Raw genomic sequence first — 16,912 nt, 5'->3', positions numbered from 1 at the left:
TCAAGTCCTCTCTGTTATTTTCCTGTATTCCCCTCATTCTGACCGCAAATTCCATGGACCTATATTGCATCATTGTGACTTCTCTTTCAATCCTTTGTTTTATATTATCTGCATTGTAAGTCTTGTGGTCAGCTTCCTTTATTTTAGGCTTTACTTCTGAGCTATTTTCTTGAATATTTATCAAATCATTTTCAATTCTTTGTATTTTATTGTCCAGATTATAAATCTTATAATCAGCTTCCTTCATTTTAGACTCTAATTCTAAGTTGGTATCTTTATCCATCTTTATAACTATTTCTGAAAAGCTTTTCAAAGCTGTTACAATCTGTTGTTTCAGATTATCATACTTTCATTGTACCAACTCTTTAATTTCCTGCCTGAATTTTTCAAGATTCTGGTTCACAATCTCATCATATCTTGCCATCTCCTCCGAAACAAATTCCTTTAGGTCTTTAGAGCCATTCTTCTGAATCTACAAGCTCAAAACTTGCTCATATGATTTGTAAATGGGGGAACCCCCCCCCCACAGCTTGGCTGTCTGGCTTTGTCAGTTTTAACGCCATCCTGCCACACAAACAAACTCTTTTTTTAAAAAAAAAAGACTTTTCTCCAAACGATATCAATATCAAGTCTCTAAGAAGGAAGAAACATGAAATAGAAATTTTTCTCTTCAATTCTAGCCAGCGCTATTGTTTCAGATACTTTGTAACATATTAAGCTATTCAAACGGAAGGACTTTCGCTTTCAGCTTTCTTCTTCTCAAGACTCAGCCAGTCACCATTTTAAAACTTTCTTTCTTCGCTTTTAAAATCACTCATAGGATTGTTAGAAATACTTGCGATTTAGGGTCCCAAATTCGGATTTCATCCTGTTTGTTCAGACAATCTGTTAGATTTCGTTAATTGGATTGGTCCCATCGCCTGGCTCTGCAAGAAGCAGAGTTCCCCCGATGCCCGGAGCAGCGGCGAGCTGAATAGGGAGCCACATTCTGCTTCCTCCCCAAGAGTAAAAAAAAAACTCTGGGGAGTTCGCAGAGGGCTCTACCTGTTCTCGCCGGCTCTATCTCACGTCTCCTCAAGGAGACAGAGTTTTTCGAGCCGTCTCTCAGCTGTAGAGACGGCTCTTTACGGGCGGCGAGGCTGGCGGTCCCGAAAGACTGTCTGGCGGCGGCGGAAACCAAACCGGAAGCCCAGAAGTTAAAATCTTAACTTTCCTTCCATTCCCACATAATATAAAATCAGACCAGAGTGTGAAAAGGAGTTTAGACTTTATTAAAGAATTTATTTAATAAAAGCATTTTTCTCCCTTTCAAAATCAGAAGAATTGCCACTCTGAAACTGGCAAAAATTTGGTGGTTAAAAAATAAAATAATTCAGCTTGTGAAAATGACCCTCCCCACCTACCCCCCCTGCTTGTATCAACCGTTCTTGGGAACAACATAGCTCATTCTGTCCCAAGAGTTTCCAACATAAGAGTTGGCAGTGAATAAGACAAAGCACTTCCAAATTTGCTAGCCACTTTCCTGGGCTGGAAAAACCTCTATTTGACTCCTAGACATTCACTCTGGAATTTCGTTCTTCACTTCCGGCTCGACAGTCCTCAGGCAACAATCTGCAAACTCCACGAAGACAGGTTCCTGCATGTATTTTTTCATGAGAGCACTCTTATCTTTGGCTTGGTCGATGGTAAGCAGCAGCGTCCGGAGGTGAGGATTCGAAAGGATGGCTTGGAGCTCTTCCGAGTCCTCTGTTTTTAGAAAAGTGGGGGTGGGGGGGAGGAAGAAGGATGAGCTGAGAATTTCAGATATGGAAAAGTTCTCGGCATCTAAGATGTCTGAGGATCCAGGGGGGTAAGTCAAATACAGGTGTCAACTTGCAAAGCTTTCAAGTTGCCATGAGCAGGAGGGAGGGAGAACTGATGGAGCTGATTGATTTCCCTAACTGAAACTACATTCCACAGATGCCTTTCTACCCGCAGTCGGTAGGAGAGCTTTGGGCTTCACAGCCAGCCAAAGTGGTTAATTGGAGAATGTGATTTATGACATGGCCAAGGAGGAGGGGAGAGACAGGATCATGGGGAAATGTAAATCTATGTGGGATTAGTTCTAACTGCATTCAAATATTGCCAAAATGGTGCTTCTAATAAATGACTGTATTTCTTTTGAAGTTTGGCTCGTGACTCATGGATTAATTAGGGCATCTTTCGGAAACTTCACAACAGGTAATCCTCGATTTACAATCAAAATCGAACCCAAAATTTCTGTTGCAAAGTGAGACAATTGTTTAAGTGAATTTTGCTTGGCAACTGGCTTATATTTATGACGGCTGCAGTATCCTGAGGTCATGCTTATGTTTATGTTTATGTTTTATTTGATTTGTATACCGCCCTACTCCCGAAGGACTCAGGGCGGTGAACAGCCAAGCAATAAGATACATAAATACAAAAATTTAAAAAACCAGTTAAAATCGAATTAAATCATTTTTTGGCCCAGACAAATTAAAACACCCCAATAATTTAAGAACAGATTTAAAATTTATATATTAAAAGAGGGAGGAGATTAGGCCAAGCCTGCTTGATGGAATAAAAGAGTTTTCACAGCGCGGCGGAAGGTGCGCAGATCCGGGATCCTCCGTATCTCTGGGGGGAGTTCATTCCAGACGGTAGGTGCCCCCACAGAGAAGGCTCTCCCCCTAGGGGTCGCCAGCCGACATTGTTTGGCTGACGGCACCCGGAGGAGTCCCTCTCTATGAGAGCGTACTGGCCGGTGGGAGGCTATTGGTGGTAGTAGGCGGTCCCGTAAATAACCAGGTCCTAAGCCATGCGATCAAACTTTTGCAATCTTCAGTTAAGCAAAGCCAATGGAGAAGCCAGATTCACTTAACAACCATGTTACTAAACAACTGCAGTGATTCACTTAACAACTCTGGCCAGAGAGTCGTAAAATGGGGCAAAACTCCCTTCACAATTGCCTTGCTTAGCAACAGAAAAATTGGCCTCAATTGTGGCCATAAATCAAGGACTTCCTGTGCCTCTAATCCGAAATGGTTTATTTTTTAATTAGTTTCCTCCATGGCAAGGAAATCACCAGGATTTCACTAGTAACCTCATTCAAATAAATATTTGCAGGAGATTGAAATAGGTAAGTTTCCTTAACGGTAGGATACTCATTTATTTTATGCCAAAAACTTACTCAATAGCTGAAGTTTCTGGAGAGGCACCCTATCGTCTTCATCATCTTCGGTCAAAATGTCATCCACAGACCAAGGACTGCCTAAAAAGCCGAAAAGAGACAATTCCATTACTAAAGAAGTCCAGAAGAAGTAGCATCTACACAGATTTTACCATTGTGCTACTGGCCTTTGGAATGGTCCCCAACCCCCAATCTGTGGACCAGTTGGGGGCTGCTGGTGTAGAGCAGTGATGGCTAACCTTTTTGCCATCGTGTGCCAGGAGAGGTGGGGAGGTGGGGGAGGGTCGCGTGCGCACGTGCCCACGCGCATGTGTGCGCAAGCCCCTCCCCCCTCCCCCCCCACCGCTCCTGGCACAGGATGGCCTGGTAGGCCCGTTTTTCTTTCTTACCTGGTTCCAGATCCTCTCTGTGTATCTGGGAACGGCGAAAACAGCCTTTCCCACTCCCTTGGAAGCCCTACGGAGGCTGAAAGGGCCCATTTCCCAACTCCCGGTGGGACAGGAAGTGACATTTTTTGCTGTCCCCAGCCTCCAGAACCTCTCTAGGAATCTGTAGGAGCCTCTCTAGGAGTGAGCCTCTCTAGGAGTCTCTGGAGGCTGGGGACAGGAAAAAATGTCCCTTCCTGTCCCACCGGGAGTGGGGAAATGGGCCCTTTCAGCCTCCGTAGGGCCTCCAAGGGAGTGGGAAAGGCTGTTTTCGCCGTTCTCAGATACACAGAGAGGATCTGGAACCAGGTAAGAAAGAAAAACGGGCCTTCCCCACACACACCCCAGGCCCTCCAGAGGCAGCCTGTTTCCCTAGTTCTGGTGGGCCCAGAAGGCCCGAAAATCAGCTGGCCAGCGCACGCATGCGCCCCAGAGCTGAGCTGGCGTGCCCCCTAATATGGCTCCGCGTGCCACCTGTGGCACGCGTGCCATAGGTTCGCCATCACGGGTGTAGAGTCTCCTGCTTAAGCAGAGAGTTGGACTAGAACAGGGGTCTCCAACCTTGGCAACTTTAAGACATGGACTTCAACTCCCAGAGTTTCTGGGAGTTGAAGTCCACAAGTCTTAAGTTGCCAAGGTTGGTGACTCCTGGACTAGAAGACCTCCAAGGTCCCTTCCCACCCTATTATTCTAGGAGGGTGAAAGTTCGTTCTCCGAGCTTGTGGGTCCCACAAGCTCACAGAATGAACCTTCACTCTCAACCTACACCCGAGCTAGAGATATTCACCACTATTGCTATTGTTCTACGTTTGTGCTTTGAAAAGCTACATAGGATGAAGGAGCAAAACATTTCAATTCTGCCATTCCCGTTGCACTCTCTCTCCAAATCAACATTTCCCAACTTTTTGCAACTTCAAGACGGGTGGACTTCAACTCCCAGAATTTCCCAGCCACCCATCTTAAAGTTGAAAATTCACCCATCTTAAAAGATGGCAAGGTTGGGAAACATTGCTCCAAATAAAGTGGTTTTCTCCCCGTTTCTCATTCTTCTTGTGCCATATCCGTCATCGGACGTTGGCGATCATGTTGGCGATCCTGTTTTTATCAGCAGCTGCACGAAAAAGTGCTGCTGAGTTTTGTCCAAACCAGTCCCTTAGATTTTGAAGCCATGATGATGTTCTTCTGCCTGGACCTCGTTTGCCTTCAATCTTAACTTGGAGGATTAAGTGAAGTAGGCCGTATTTTTCCGGGTGTCGCATCACATGTCCGAAATATTCTAACTTTCCCTTTTGGATGGTTTTGATGATTTCCCTTGGCTTTCCCAGGTGGCTTATCACCTCCTCATTTCTGATTTTGTCAACCCAGCCGCCTGTAAATCTACATCCGTTTCTCATACAGAAAGAAAACCCATTTTCCTTCTAGCTCACGACTAAATATTTAAATATTGTTAAATATCGTTAAATACGGTCACTCATGCTCTCGTTACTTCCCGCCTGGACTACTGCAAAGCTCTCTACATGGGGCTCCCCTTGAGGAGCACCCGGAGGCTCCAGCTGGTCCAGAATGCGGCCGCGCGGGTGGTTATGGGAGCGACGTGGCGCTCCCAAGTGACCTCCCCTCCTGCGCGAGCTGCACTGGCTCCCGGTGGTCATCCGGGTGCGCTTCAAGGTTTTGGTTACCACCTTTAGAGCGCTCCATGGCATCGGACCGGGGTATTTACGAGACCGCCTTCTGCTACCAATAGCCTCTCACCGACCAGTACGCTCCCATAGAGAGGGGCTCCTCAGGGTGCCGTCGGCCAAACAGTGTCGACTGGCGGCCCCCAGGGGGAGAGCCTTCTCTGTGGGGGCACCTACCATCTGGTACGAGCTCCCCCCAGAGATACGGAGGATCCCGGACCTGCGCACGTTTCGTCGTGATCTCAAAACTTTTTTATTTCAGCAGGCTGGCCTGGCCTAACTTTCCTCTTTTAAATTTTTAATTCGTGATTTTATAAATTGGGTGTTTTAATCTGTGTTTCGGCCAAAATATTTAATAATATTAAGGGATTTTTAATATTTGTATTATCTGTATTTTATCTTGGCTGTTCACCGCCCTGAGTCCTTCGGGAGTAGGACGGTATAGAAATTTGATTAATAAATAAATAAATAATAAATAAATAAATAAATAAATAAATAAATAAATAAATAATACGTACCTTCAGCTCTCTGTGATTTCTCCCTCTGAATGGAGCAGGAAGCATCTGAATCTGCAGGCCGCGTGACTGGATCCGCTCCGGAAGCGCATTCTTCTATTAAAATTCCAATCACATTTTTTTTTTAACCTTATCCTACTTGGTTTGGCGTTACAGATCACGCAGCCCTGCTTTCCATCCCTTAAGACAGCAGCTGCAAAGCTTAAAGATGTTACTCCAGATTTGCATTCGATTGCAGGTAGTCCTCGACTTATGACTGCAATTGAACCTGGAATTGCAGTCGTTAAGTGGGTCACCCCAATTGTATGAATTGGGCGGAATTTTTGCAGCGGTTATTAAAAAAGTGACATGGTCGTTAATGAACGCAGGGATCAACTTTATCCAATGAGTGTCTTTTGCCGGAAATCAAGAATGCCAGAAACCAGCAAAAGCCACCAACAATCACAGTCATGTGACCGGATCCTGCAAAATGCCATAAACATGAGCCAGTTGCCAAAGGCTCAATGCAATCACGTGACCACATTGTGTGTGTGTGAGTCTGTGTGTGCATATAGCTGTCAGAACCCGAGAAGCATGTCTAATTTGAAATGGTTTCTTAGCTGTTCGAAGTTACAACGGACTTCCCCAGATCATCTTCTTTTAATGACCCCATAACTCTTTGCAGGGTGGAGTCTGGGCAACTGAATGGAGCTGAGAGTTTACTGGCCGGATGCCCTTCCCTGTCACCAATGCAGAGGTTTTTTTCAGCAGATATATTGTCAGGGTATGAAGAGTTAACAGCTGTAAGCTGATGAGAGGTTGTAAGCGGAGGCAACTGGAAGCTGATGCAATGGGATGAGGCAGCAGGGTTATTGTCACTTTAAGAAGCTGGGTAAGAAGCTGCCTATATAAGGGAAGTCATTAAAGGACGGTTCCCTCTCCTCATGCCTCTCCGTGTGTCAGTAGCTGTATGATAAGGTATTTAACCACGTATAAGTCTGTAAATATTTAGCTGTATATAAACCACTGTTATTTATCTAAAGGCTCTGTGTGCTGTGTTCTGCTCCTGGGTTTATCTCATAATACTAGTTACACTGCCTAAACTCTGACATATATTCTCATTGTGCCCAGACAGGAAAATATCAAGCCTCTACCTAGGATCGAACTCACAGCCTCCTGATTGTGAAGCGAGAGCGCCACCTCTAGGCTATCGCACCACAATGGACTTCCCCAGATGAAAACGAGAAAAAAAAACAATATAGAATTTGACCAGAAGGGAAACAAAGCAGATGGAAAACAAAACCGATGCTTCTCAAATTTATAGGACTTCAGATCCCATACACCCCATCCAATATAGATTTTGGGAAGGCTGAGACACAGAATTACAATTTGAATTAATTGAATAGGGAGGCAGATGAAAAGGGAATTTACCTTTATGCTTCTTGTAACAGGGCACTGAACAACTGAAAAAACAAAGAGAATAATCCATCAGGGCATGAGTTTTAAGAGCAAAAGAGTTAGAAAAGAAAAATATGGATTGATCCCAAGTTTCTGTATTTCAACCTAGCTGGGGATCTGGTGGGAGGAATGCACTCTGCACATGTGCAGAGGTCTCCTTATTGCTCCTTCAGACATTATACAAGGCTGAATGCTAACACAGAAAGCAAATACCAACCATTTAAAGGGGAAAAGTAATTTGATTCCAGAGGCTGAGATGCACACAACTCACTTAATTTACCCATTTTTCAAGATTCATATTACACACCAAAGTATCCACCAGACCAAAGAGCTGGAATTGCACAACATAGAAAATTTTTAAATTTTTAAAAGAGATAGCAACTAAACAAAACTCTAATCAAGATTGCCACATTCTGGGAATGCATTTGCTAAATCAGAGTTTCTCACACATAGGAACTTTTAAGACGTGTGGACTTCAACTCCCAGAATTCCCCAGCCAATAAACAAATCAATTTTATCCAATGAGTGTTTTTTGCTCGAAAACAGAATGCATAGCTGGCTGGGGAATTCTGGGAGTTGAAGTCCACACGTCTTAAAAATTCCTAAGTGTCAAAAACACTATGCTAGATCTCTCCCTAACCTTTGTACCTTCAACCTGAATCAACCCACAAACCCCAATGGACCATTTCTGAGACAGTGAAACAATTTCTAGATTTCTAAGCCAGCAATTCTCACTTAGAAGAGATTGCTCCTAAGAAATCCCCCATTGCATTACTACCCAGGCGAAGGAGAGAGGCGGGGAAGACATTCTGCTCAGCCAGTGATCCCCGAATCACCCACAACCTACCCTTCCCACCCTTGCAAGGGATCCCCCGAGTATCTATAATAGAATGTTATAAATATAAGCAAATAGGAGGATGAAAGATATGTTCAAAGAAATATTAGATGGATGGATGGATGGGATAGATGATCGATAGATAGGTAGAAGATATATGGATTAAAGGATTGATTGATATATGATTGATAGACAGAAATAGAGATATAGTTAGATAGAAATATAGATTGATAGATCAGATAGCTAGATGATAGCTGGATATAGGATGGATGAATAGATTATACATAAAGACGATTGATTGATATGGATAGATCAGATAGATCAGATAGAATAAATAGATAAACTAGAAATATATATATGAATGGATGATAGATGATAGAATAGATAGATAACTAGATATATATATGTAGATAGATAGATAGATAGATAGATAGATAGATAGATGGATGAATGGATGATAGATGATAAACTAGATATAGATAGATAGATGAATGGATGATAGATAAACTAGATATATATATATATATATAGATGAATGGATAGATAGAATAGATAACTAGATATACATATATAGATGAATGGATGATAGATAGATGATAGATAAACTAGATATAGATATCTAGTTCATCTATATAGATGAATGGATAGATGATAGAATAATAGATAAGTAGATATATATATAGATAGATGGATGATAGATAAACTAGATATTTATAGATGAATGGATAGATGATAGAATATATATATATATATATATATATATATATATATATATAGATGAATGGATGATGGATATGAATGGATGATAGACAGACAGACAGATATAGGATGGATGGATAATAGAAAAAGACGATTGATATGGAAAGATAGATAGATAGATAGATAGATAGATAGATAGATAGATAGATAGACAGACAGATAGATACTTTCTGTATGAGAAGTGGGGGGGAAACCACTTTATTTGGAGCAACCTTTCCCAATCTTGTTAACTTTAAAGATGGATGGACTTCAACTCCCAGAATCCCCCAGCCAGCCATGATATAAGAGAGAGACAGACAAGACAGACATAGACGTGTATTTATATGCATAAAAACAAATAAATGGGGCGCCCCCTGTTCTTGCAAAGCATCTTCAACCCTCCTTAGTCCGGACCCCCGCCCCTCTCCAAAGAGACCCTCCCTTCCCGTCCCCCAAGATCCCCCCCACCTCTCCTTGCAAACGCCCAACCCCGAGAGCAGCGGGAAGCCCCTTCCCCTCGCACAAGCGGCCTCTGAGCATAAGCAGAGCGCGCCCCTGGTACCCACTATCTCTCCCGGCAGCCCGGACAGCGGTACTTCGCGGCCTGGCGCCCCTCTCGCCCGCAGACCACGCATCGCCCTTCGCCAGGCGGCCCCGGCATGGCCGCACCAAGGCCGGCTCTCCGGCTCTTCTTCTTCCGGCCCGCCTGCCAGACCGCCTCCCGGGCGGGGCTTGGCTCCAGACCCGGCCGCTGCTCCGCCCGCAAATCCCCTCTCCAGCTCGGCTGTTAATACAGAATAAACAGAGTTTGGGAGGGACCTTGGAGGTCATCTAGACCAACCCCGCCCAAGCCCAAGCAGGAGAGAACCCTACGCTAAAGGCTGCGGAGACTCGGGAGTTCCCGGAGTTGCGACTTCTGGCGGCTCAAGCCTGCCGTTTGCAAAGGAAGTTTACCTGTCACCTCAGGGTCACCTGTAGTCTGCCATTTCTCCTCTGGAAATCCATTTCTCCCCCCCACACACACACACCTGTCGAGAGTCTGTAGAGATTCTCCAGGTCATAATTGACCTAAGTCTTTCCCCTTTTTAAATGGAAATTTTAAATTTGGTTTTAAATGATTGGGGTTTTAAATTGGTTCAGCCAAATTATTTAATTCGTTTTATCTTATTTTCAATTTTGTGTTTATATGTTTTATTCTATGGCTGTTCACCGCCCTGAGTCCTTCGGGAGTAGGGTGGTATATAAATTCAATAAAATAAAAAATAATAAAATAAAATAATTATCCCAAAGGTGTTTTTTTTTCCCCCAGGAGGCCACTGGACTTTCTAGTTTTTCTTTATTTTATTATTTATTTTATTTGTTTAAATTTCTATACCGCCCTTCTCCAATATAGGACTCAGGGCGGTGAACAGCCAAAGTAAAAACAAGACATACATACAAAACATACAAAATCTAAAAACTGATTAAAATAATTAAATATCTTGGCCGTAATTAAAACTATTCCAATTTAAAATCAATTTAAAATTTGACTCAAGCCAACGCCTTCTTTGAAGACGTTTCGCTTCTCCTCCAAGAAGCTTCATCAGTTCTGACTGGATGGTGGGGGAATGGAAGGATTTATATTCCTTGCAGACAGCTGGTCATTTGCATCCTTTTAGCGGGTTATTAAGGTCACCTGGAGGTTTACCTGTGTCCTCAGGGTCACCTGAATAGTGAAAATGATTCCTGTAGTCTGCAATTTTTTTGGAAATCCGTTCATACTCTCACGCCATTCAAAGGGGGTGTATCTCAAATTGCATAGCTAAAAGTCTGTAGAGATTCTCAGTCATCCAGGTCACGGTTATCCCAAAGGTGCTTTTTTTCAGGAGGCCACTGGACTTTCTAGTTTTTCATTGAAGACGTTTCGCTTCTTCTCCAAGAAGCTTCTTCAGCTCTGACCAGATGATGGGGGAATGGAAGGTTTTATATTCCTTGCAGATAGCTGGTCATTTGCATCCTTTTAGATGGTCGTTGAGGCCCCCTTATTTGTGTCCTCAGGGTCATGTGAGTAGTGCAAATGGTAGCACACCCCTACTCAGGTAAACCTGAGGACACAGGTAAACCTCCAAGCAGCCTCAAGGACTCTCTAAAAGGATGCAAATGATCAGTCGTCTGCAAGGAATATAAATCCTTCCATTCCTCCACCCTCCGGTCAGAACTCAAGAAGCTTCTTGGAGGAGTCTGCAACCAGTCTACAATTTCTCCTCTGGAAATCTATTCCTTCTCCCACACCTGTAGAGATTCTGTAGAGATTCTCAGTCATCCAGGTCATAACTATCCCAAAGGTGCTTTTTTCAAGAGCCAACTGGACTTTCTGGTTTTTCTTTGAAGATCAGGGTCACCTGAGTGGTGCAAATGGGTGTGGAGCCTTCTTGGAACTGTTGAAAGGACTGTATTATAGATTGCAGTCTAAGAAGACTCACACCCATTTGGACCACTCAGGTGACCCTGAGGACACAGATAAACCTGGAAGGTTTGAGGCCACTCAACGGGTTTATCTGTGTCCTCAGGGTCACCTGAGTGGTCCAAATGGGTGTGAGCCTTTCTGGACTGCAATCTATAATACAGTCCTTTCAACAGTTCCAAGGAGGCTCCACACCCATTTGCACCACTCAGGTGACCCTGATCTTCAAAGAAAAACCAGAAAGTCCAGTTGGCTCTTGAAAAAAAGCACCTTTGGGACAATTATGACCTGGATGATTAAGAATCTTGGTAGTATAGTGGTCTAAAGCACCCTGTTATTAAGACCAGCTGCCTGCAATTACTGCAGGTTCGAATCTCGCCAGGCTCAAGGTTGACTCAGCCTTCCATCCTTTCTAAGGTAGGTAAATTGAGGACCCAGTTTGTGGGGGCAATAAGCTGACTTTGTATAAATATACAAAAGGATGAAGGCTATTGCTTAACGCATTGTAAGCCGCCCTGAGTCTCCGGAGAAGGGCGGCATATAAATCAAATAATAAAAAAAAATCTCTACAGAATCTCAACAGGTGTGGGAAAAGGAATGGATTTCCAGCTGAGAAATTGCAGACTACAGGTGACCCTGAGGACACAGGTAAACCTCCAAGTGTTTCAAGGACTCTCTCAAAAGGATGCAAATGACCAGCTGTCTGCAAGGAATGTAAATCCTTCCATTCCCCACCATCCAGGTGGGCTGAAGAAGCTTCTTCGGATGAGAAGCGAAACATCTTCAGAGAAATGTCTATGGAGATGCTCAGTCATCCAGCTCATGGTTGTCCCAAAGGTGTTGTTTTTTTTTTGCAGGAGGTCACTGGACTTTCTAGTTTTTCTTTGAAGACGTTTCGCTTCTCCTCCAAGAAGCTTCTTCAGCTCTGACTGGAGGGTGGGGAATGGAAGGATTTATATTCCTTGCAGACAGCTGGTCATTTGCATCCTGTTAGAGAGTCCTTGAGGTCACTTGGAGGTTTATCTGTGTCCTCAGAGTCACCTGAGTGGTCAAAATGGGTGTGGAGCCTTCTTGGAACTGCAATCTATAACACAGACCTTCCATAAATCCTTCCATTTCCCACCATTCAATCAGAGCTGAAGAAGCTTCTTGGAGGAGAAGTGAAACGTCTTCAAAGAAAAACTAGAAAGTCCAGTGGTCTCTTGAAAAAAAGCACCTTTGCGACAACCGTGAGCTGGATGACTGAGAGTCTCGACAGACTTTTAGCTATGCAATTTGGGATGAAAGCCCTTTGAATGGTGTGGGAGTATGAACGGAGTTCCAGAGGAAAAAAATTGCAGACTACAGGAACCATTTTCACTACTTTAAAGAAAAAACAAAAGGAACTTTGGGATAATGACAACTCTTCACCACCAGGTGGCGCTAGATAATAATTTTCAGTACAGTAATCACATTTCCCCTGCTGGACACAGATCTGCTTGCCTCCCTTCAGACAAAAGTAGCCAGAAGTTATTCCATGGAGTTCAGATGTTATAAAGCAGTGTTTCTCAACCTTGGAAGCTTGAAGATGGGTGGACTTCAACTCCCAGAATACCCCAGCCAGCTGGCTGGGGTATTCTGGGAGTTGAAGTCCACCCATCTTCAAACTTCCAAGGTTGAGAAACACTGTTATAAAGGAACATGATGTAATATGAATCTGCATATCTTTTCACAGAGAGTTTAAGGAGGCTGAATTTTATCTGCTATTCTGCTAATGTTACCAAATGACAATTTATTAACCTTAAACCAGCCTTTTTTTTTTTTTAATCCGATGCCCTCCAGATAGCTTGGACTTCAGATCCCATAATCCTCAACCTGGATGGATGACCTTGGGCCTGGGGGTCAGTGGCGTTTAGAGATAAGTTAGTTTGAAGTGGAATCAGAACCAGGAAATTGGTATTAAGTCCATAATATCTTTAGATGCCAAGTGAGAGATTTTTAAAAAGCAGAAAATAGATTACGTGGGGAAAAAAAAGAAGAATTTGAGCAGGATGAGAAGGAGAAGGGCATGGATGCAAATACTAAAAATACACTGGGATGGATTATTTTTTTAACTTTGATTTGTTCTTAGTCACCTGTAACAAATTATAGGCAGCCCTTGACTTACAACCATTCGTTTAGTGACCGTTCGAAGTTATAACGACACTGAAAAAAGTGATTTACAATCATTCCTCACACTTACGACCATCACAGTATCCCCACCCTGATCGAGATTTGGGTGCTTAGCAACCAACATGTATTTACGACAGATGTGGCATCCCAGGTCATGTGACTGCCATTTGCAACCTTCCCAGACAAGCAAAGTCAATGTGGGAAGCCGGATTCACTCAATGACCGCATGATTCACCTAACAACTGCATGATTTGCTTGGCAAAAAAGGTTGTAAAATGGGGCATCGCTAATTTAACAAACCTCTTGTTGAGCTGTTGAAATTCTAATCGCAATTGTAGTCATAAATTGAGGTCCCCACCTGTATATTGCATAAGGTGAATTTGTCTTTTCTTGTATGCGGTTAATAGAATTAAAAGGTAAAGGTAAAAGTTCCTCTCGCACATATGTACTAATCGTTCCTGACTCTAGGGGGCGGTGCTCATCTCCGTTTCAAAGCCGAAGAGCCAGCGCTGTCCGAAGACGTCTCCGTGGTCATGTGGCCGGCATGACTAAACGCCAAAGGCGCACGGAACGCAGTTCCCTTCCCACCAAAGGTGGTCCCTATTTTTCTACTTGCATTTTTTACCTGCTTTCGAACTGCTAGGTTGGTAGAAGCTGGGACAAGTAACAGGAGCTCACCCCGTTATGCGGCGCTAGGGATTCGAACCGCTGAACTGCCGACTGTTTGATCGACAAGCTCAGCGTCTTAGCCACTGAGCCACTGCATCCCTTATAATAGAATTAGGTTTTATTAAATCAGGATTCCCAAATGTCAAGCTTTGCTTAAAATTCATGTGTACAGGCAGTCCTCCAGTTACTACAGTTCATTTAGTGACAGTTCACAGTTACAACGGCACTGAACAAAGTGACTTATGACCATTTTTCACACTCACAACCGTTGCAGCGTCCCCATGGTAATGTGATCAAAATCTGGACACTTGGCAACTGGTTCATATTTATAACGGTCATAAATGGGGTCATGTGATCCCCTTTTGCGACCTTCTGACAAGCAAAATCAATGGGGGGGAAACCCAATTCACTTAACAACCGTGTTACTCACCTAACAACTACAGTAATTCACTTAACAACTGCGGCAAGATAAAGTCGTAAAATGAGGCAAAACTCACTTAACAACGTTTCACTTTACAGAAAACAGAAAATTTTGGGCTCAATTGTGGTCGTAAGGCGAGGACTACCCGCATTGAAGCTAGGCACCAGGCTACCGCTTGTTAAATATTACTTGTCTTATTTACTTAATATGAAATCTACTAAGGAAACAATAATATTTGAATTTTATTTTAGCTACATTCATATATTCATTGAGGTGCAATAGGAAAAGTAAGCAATTCTGACCATGCCGTTTGTTAAGTTCTGTTTGTTATCAATAACGCACGATATTAATCTCATTACAGTTTAAAGTGAAGTTGGCTTTCGTTTCTAAGCAACACTTGAGTTCAAGATAAAGTTTCAATGAAAGCATAAAATTAATTTTGAGTTAATAATCATGGCGGGCTATCTGAATATCGCACTGGATGCTCTGAACACTATTATTAGATGCATTTTTTAAGAGTGGCAAGTTGCATTTAAAGAGAAGCAGAAACTAGGGAACAAACAAAAGGGGAGAGAAAACTTAAGAGACACGGTAAATGCAAAGAAATTAAGAACACAGACAGGTTTGCTGCCGTAAAAATAAAACAAAGCATTATACAGGAAAGAAAAGAGGGAAAATCTAATCTAGCTGAAATTTAAGTACTATGAATTTTGGAGCTCAGTATTCAAATTTATTAATCAGAAAGGAGAGATTAGCAAGGAAAAGAAATTGCAGAACACTGAAATGAAATATCTGTATAGGTAGTCCTTGACTTAACGACAGTTCACTTAGTGGGCCATTCAAAATTACCTCAGTGAGCCTCAGTGGCACAGTGGTTAGAGTGCAGTACTGCAGGCTACTTCTGCTGACTGCCGGCTGCCTGCAATTTGACAGTTCAAATCTCACCAGGCTCAAGGTTGACTCAGCCTTCCTTCCTTCCTTCCGAGGTGGGATAAAATGAGGACCCAGATTGTTGGGGCTGACTCTGTAAAGACCACTTAGAGAGGGCTGCAAAACAATGTAAAGCAATATATAAGTCTAAGTGTTATTGCTAGAATAGAATAGAATAGAATAGAATAGAATAGAATAGAATAGAATAGAATAGAATAGAATAGAATAGAATTTTTATTGGCCAAGTGTGATTGGACACACAAGGAATTTGTTTTGGTGCATACGTTCTCGGTGTACATAAAATAAAAGATACATTCATCAAGATTCATAAAGTACAACAAGGTTACAAATAAGCAATCAGGAAACAATATCTATATAAATAAATAAATAAATAAATAATTTTATTTCTATACCGCCCTTCTCCCGAAGGACTCAGGGCGGTGTACAGCCTATTTAAAAACACAAAAAACACGACAACAATTTAAAATTTAAAATCATTAAATAATTAGGCTCCAATTAAAATCCCAGAAATTTAAAATACCCCAATTTAAAACGTTATGTTAATAGCCCTGCCTGGCGGAACAACAGGGTCTTCAGAGCGCAGCGAAACACCCGGAGGTCGGAAATCTTTCGTATTTCGGGGGGCAGTTCATTCCACAGGGCTGGGGCTCCCACAGAGAAGGCCCTCCCCCTGGGTGTCGCCAGCCGACATAACTTGGCTGATGGCACCCGGAGGAGACCCTCTCTGTGGGAGCGGATTGGTCGGTGGGAGGCTATTGGTGGCAGAAGTCGGTCTCGAAGGTACCCGGGTCCTATGCCATGGAGCGCTTTAAAGGTGGTAACCAACACCTTGAATCGCACCCGGAAGACCACTGGGAGCCAGTGCAGCTCGTGCAGGAGGGGTGTCACGTGGGCGCAACGGGTTGCACCCATAACCACCCGCGCGGCCACATTCTGGACCAGTTGGAGCCTCCGAGTGCTCTTCAAGAGGAGCCCCATGTAGAGAGCATTACAATAGTCCAACCGGGAGGTGACAAGGGCGTGAGTGACCGTGCGCAAGGCGTCCCGATCCAGAAAGGGCTGCAACTGGCGAATCAGGCGAACCTGATAAAAGGCCCCCCTGGCCACGGCCGTCATGTGCTCTTCTAAAGACAAGGTATCCTTATGATATAAATCATAAGGATACCAGCAACAAAGTTACAGTCATACAGTCATAAGTGGGAGGAGATGGGTGATGGGAATGATGAGAAGATGAGAAGATTAATAGTAGTGCAGACTTAGTAAATAGTTTGACAGTGTTGAGGGAATTGTTTGTTTAGCAGAGTGATGGCATTCGGGAAAAAAGCTGTCCTTGTGTCTAGTTGTTCTGGTGTGCAGTGCTCTATAGCGTCGTTTTGAGGGTAGGAGTTGAAACAGTTTATGTCCAGGATGCGAGGGATCTATAGATATTTTCACAGCCCTCTTTTTGATTCGTGCAGT

The 16,912-nt window shown here is 43.2% G+C and overlaps 1 protein-coding gene across 1 annotated transcript; it reads right to left on the bottom strand.

Moving 5' to 3' along the window:
• Window positions 1–1,306: 1,306 nt before the first annotated feature.
• On the bottom strand, window positions 1,307–9,533 carry ZNHIT3 (zinc finger HIT-type containing 3). The gene is made up of 5 exons (XM_070945157.1): window positions 9,386–9,533; window positions 7,220–7,251; window positions 5,813–5,905; window positions 3,191–3,271; window positions 1,307–1,746 (listed from the first exon to the last, which is right to left on the bottom strand). Exons 1-5 carry the CDS (start codon window positions 9,478–9,480, stop codon window positions 1,559–1,561), a joined length of 489 nt encoding a protein of 162 aa, XP_070801258.1. The 5' UTR covers window positions 9,481–9,533; the 3' UTR covers window positions 1,307–1,558.
• Between the last annotated feature and the right edge of the window lie 7,379 nt (window positions 9,534–16,912).

The sequence above is a fragment of the Pituophis catenifer genome, unplaced genomic scaffold (genome assembly GCF_029215685.1).
Source record: "Pituophis catenifer annectens isolate HBS135680 unplaced genomic scaffold, rPitCat1.0.hap2 SCAF_1, whole genome shotgun sequence".
NCBI lineage: Eukaryota > Metazoa > Chordata > Lepidosauria > Squamata > Colubridae > Pituophis > Pituophis catenifer.
Note: the sequence above shows the minus strand (reverse complement) of the source record. Positions and strands in the feature narration are given on the sequence as shown.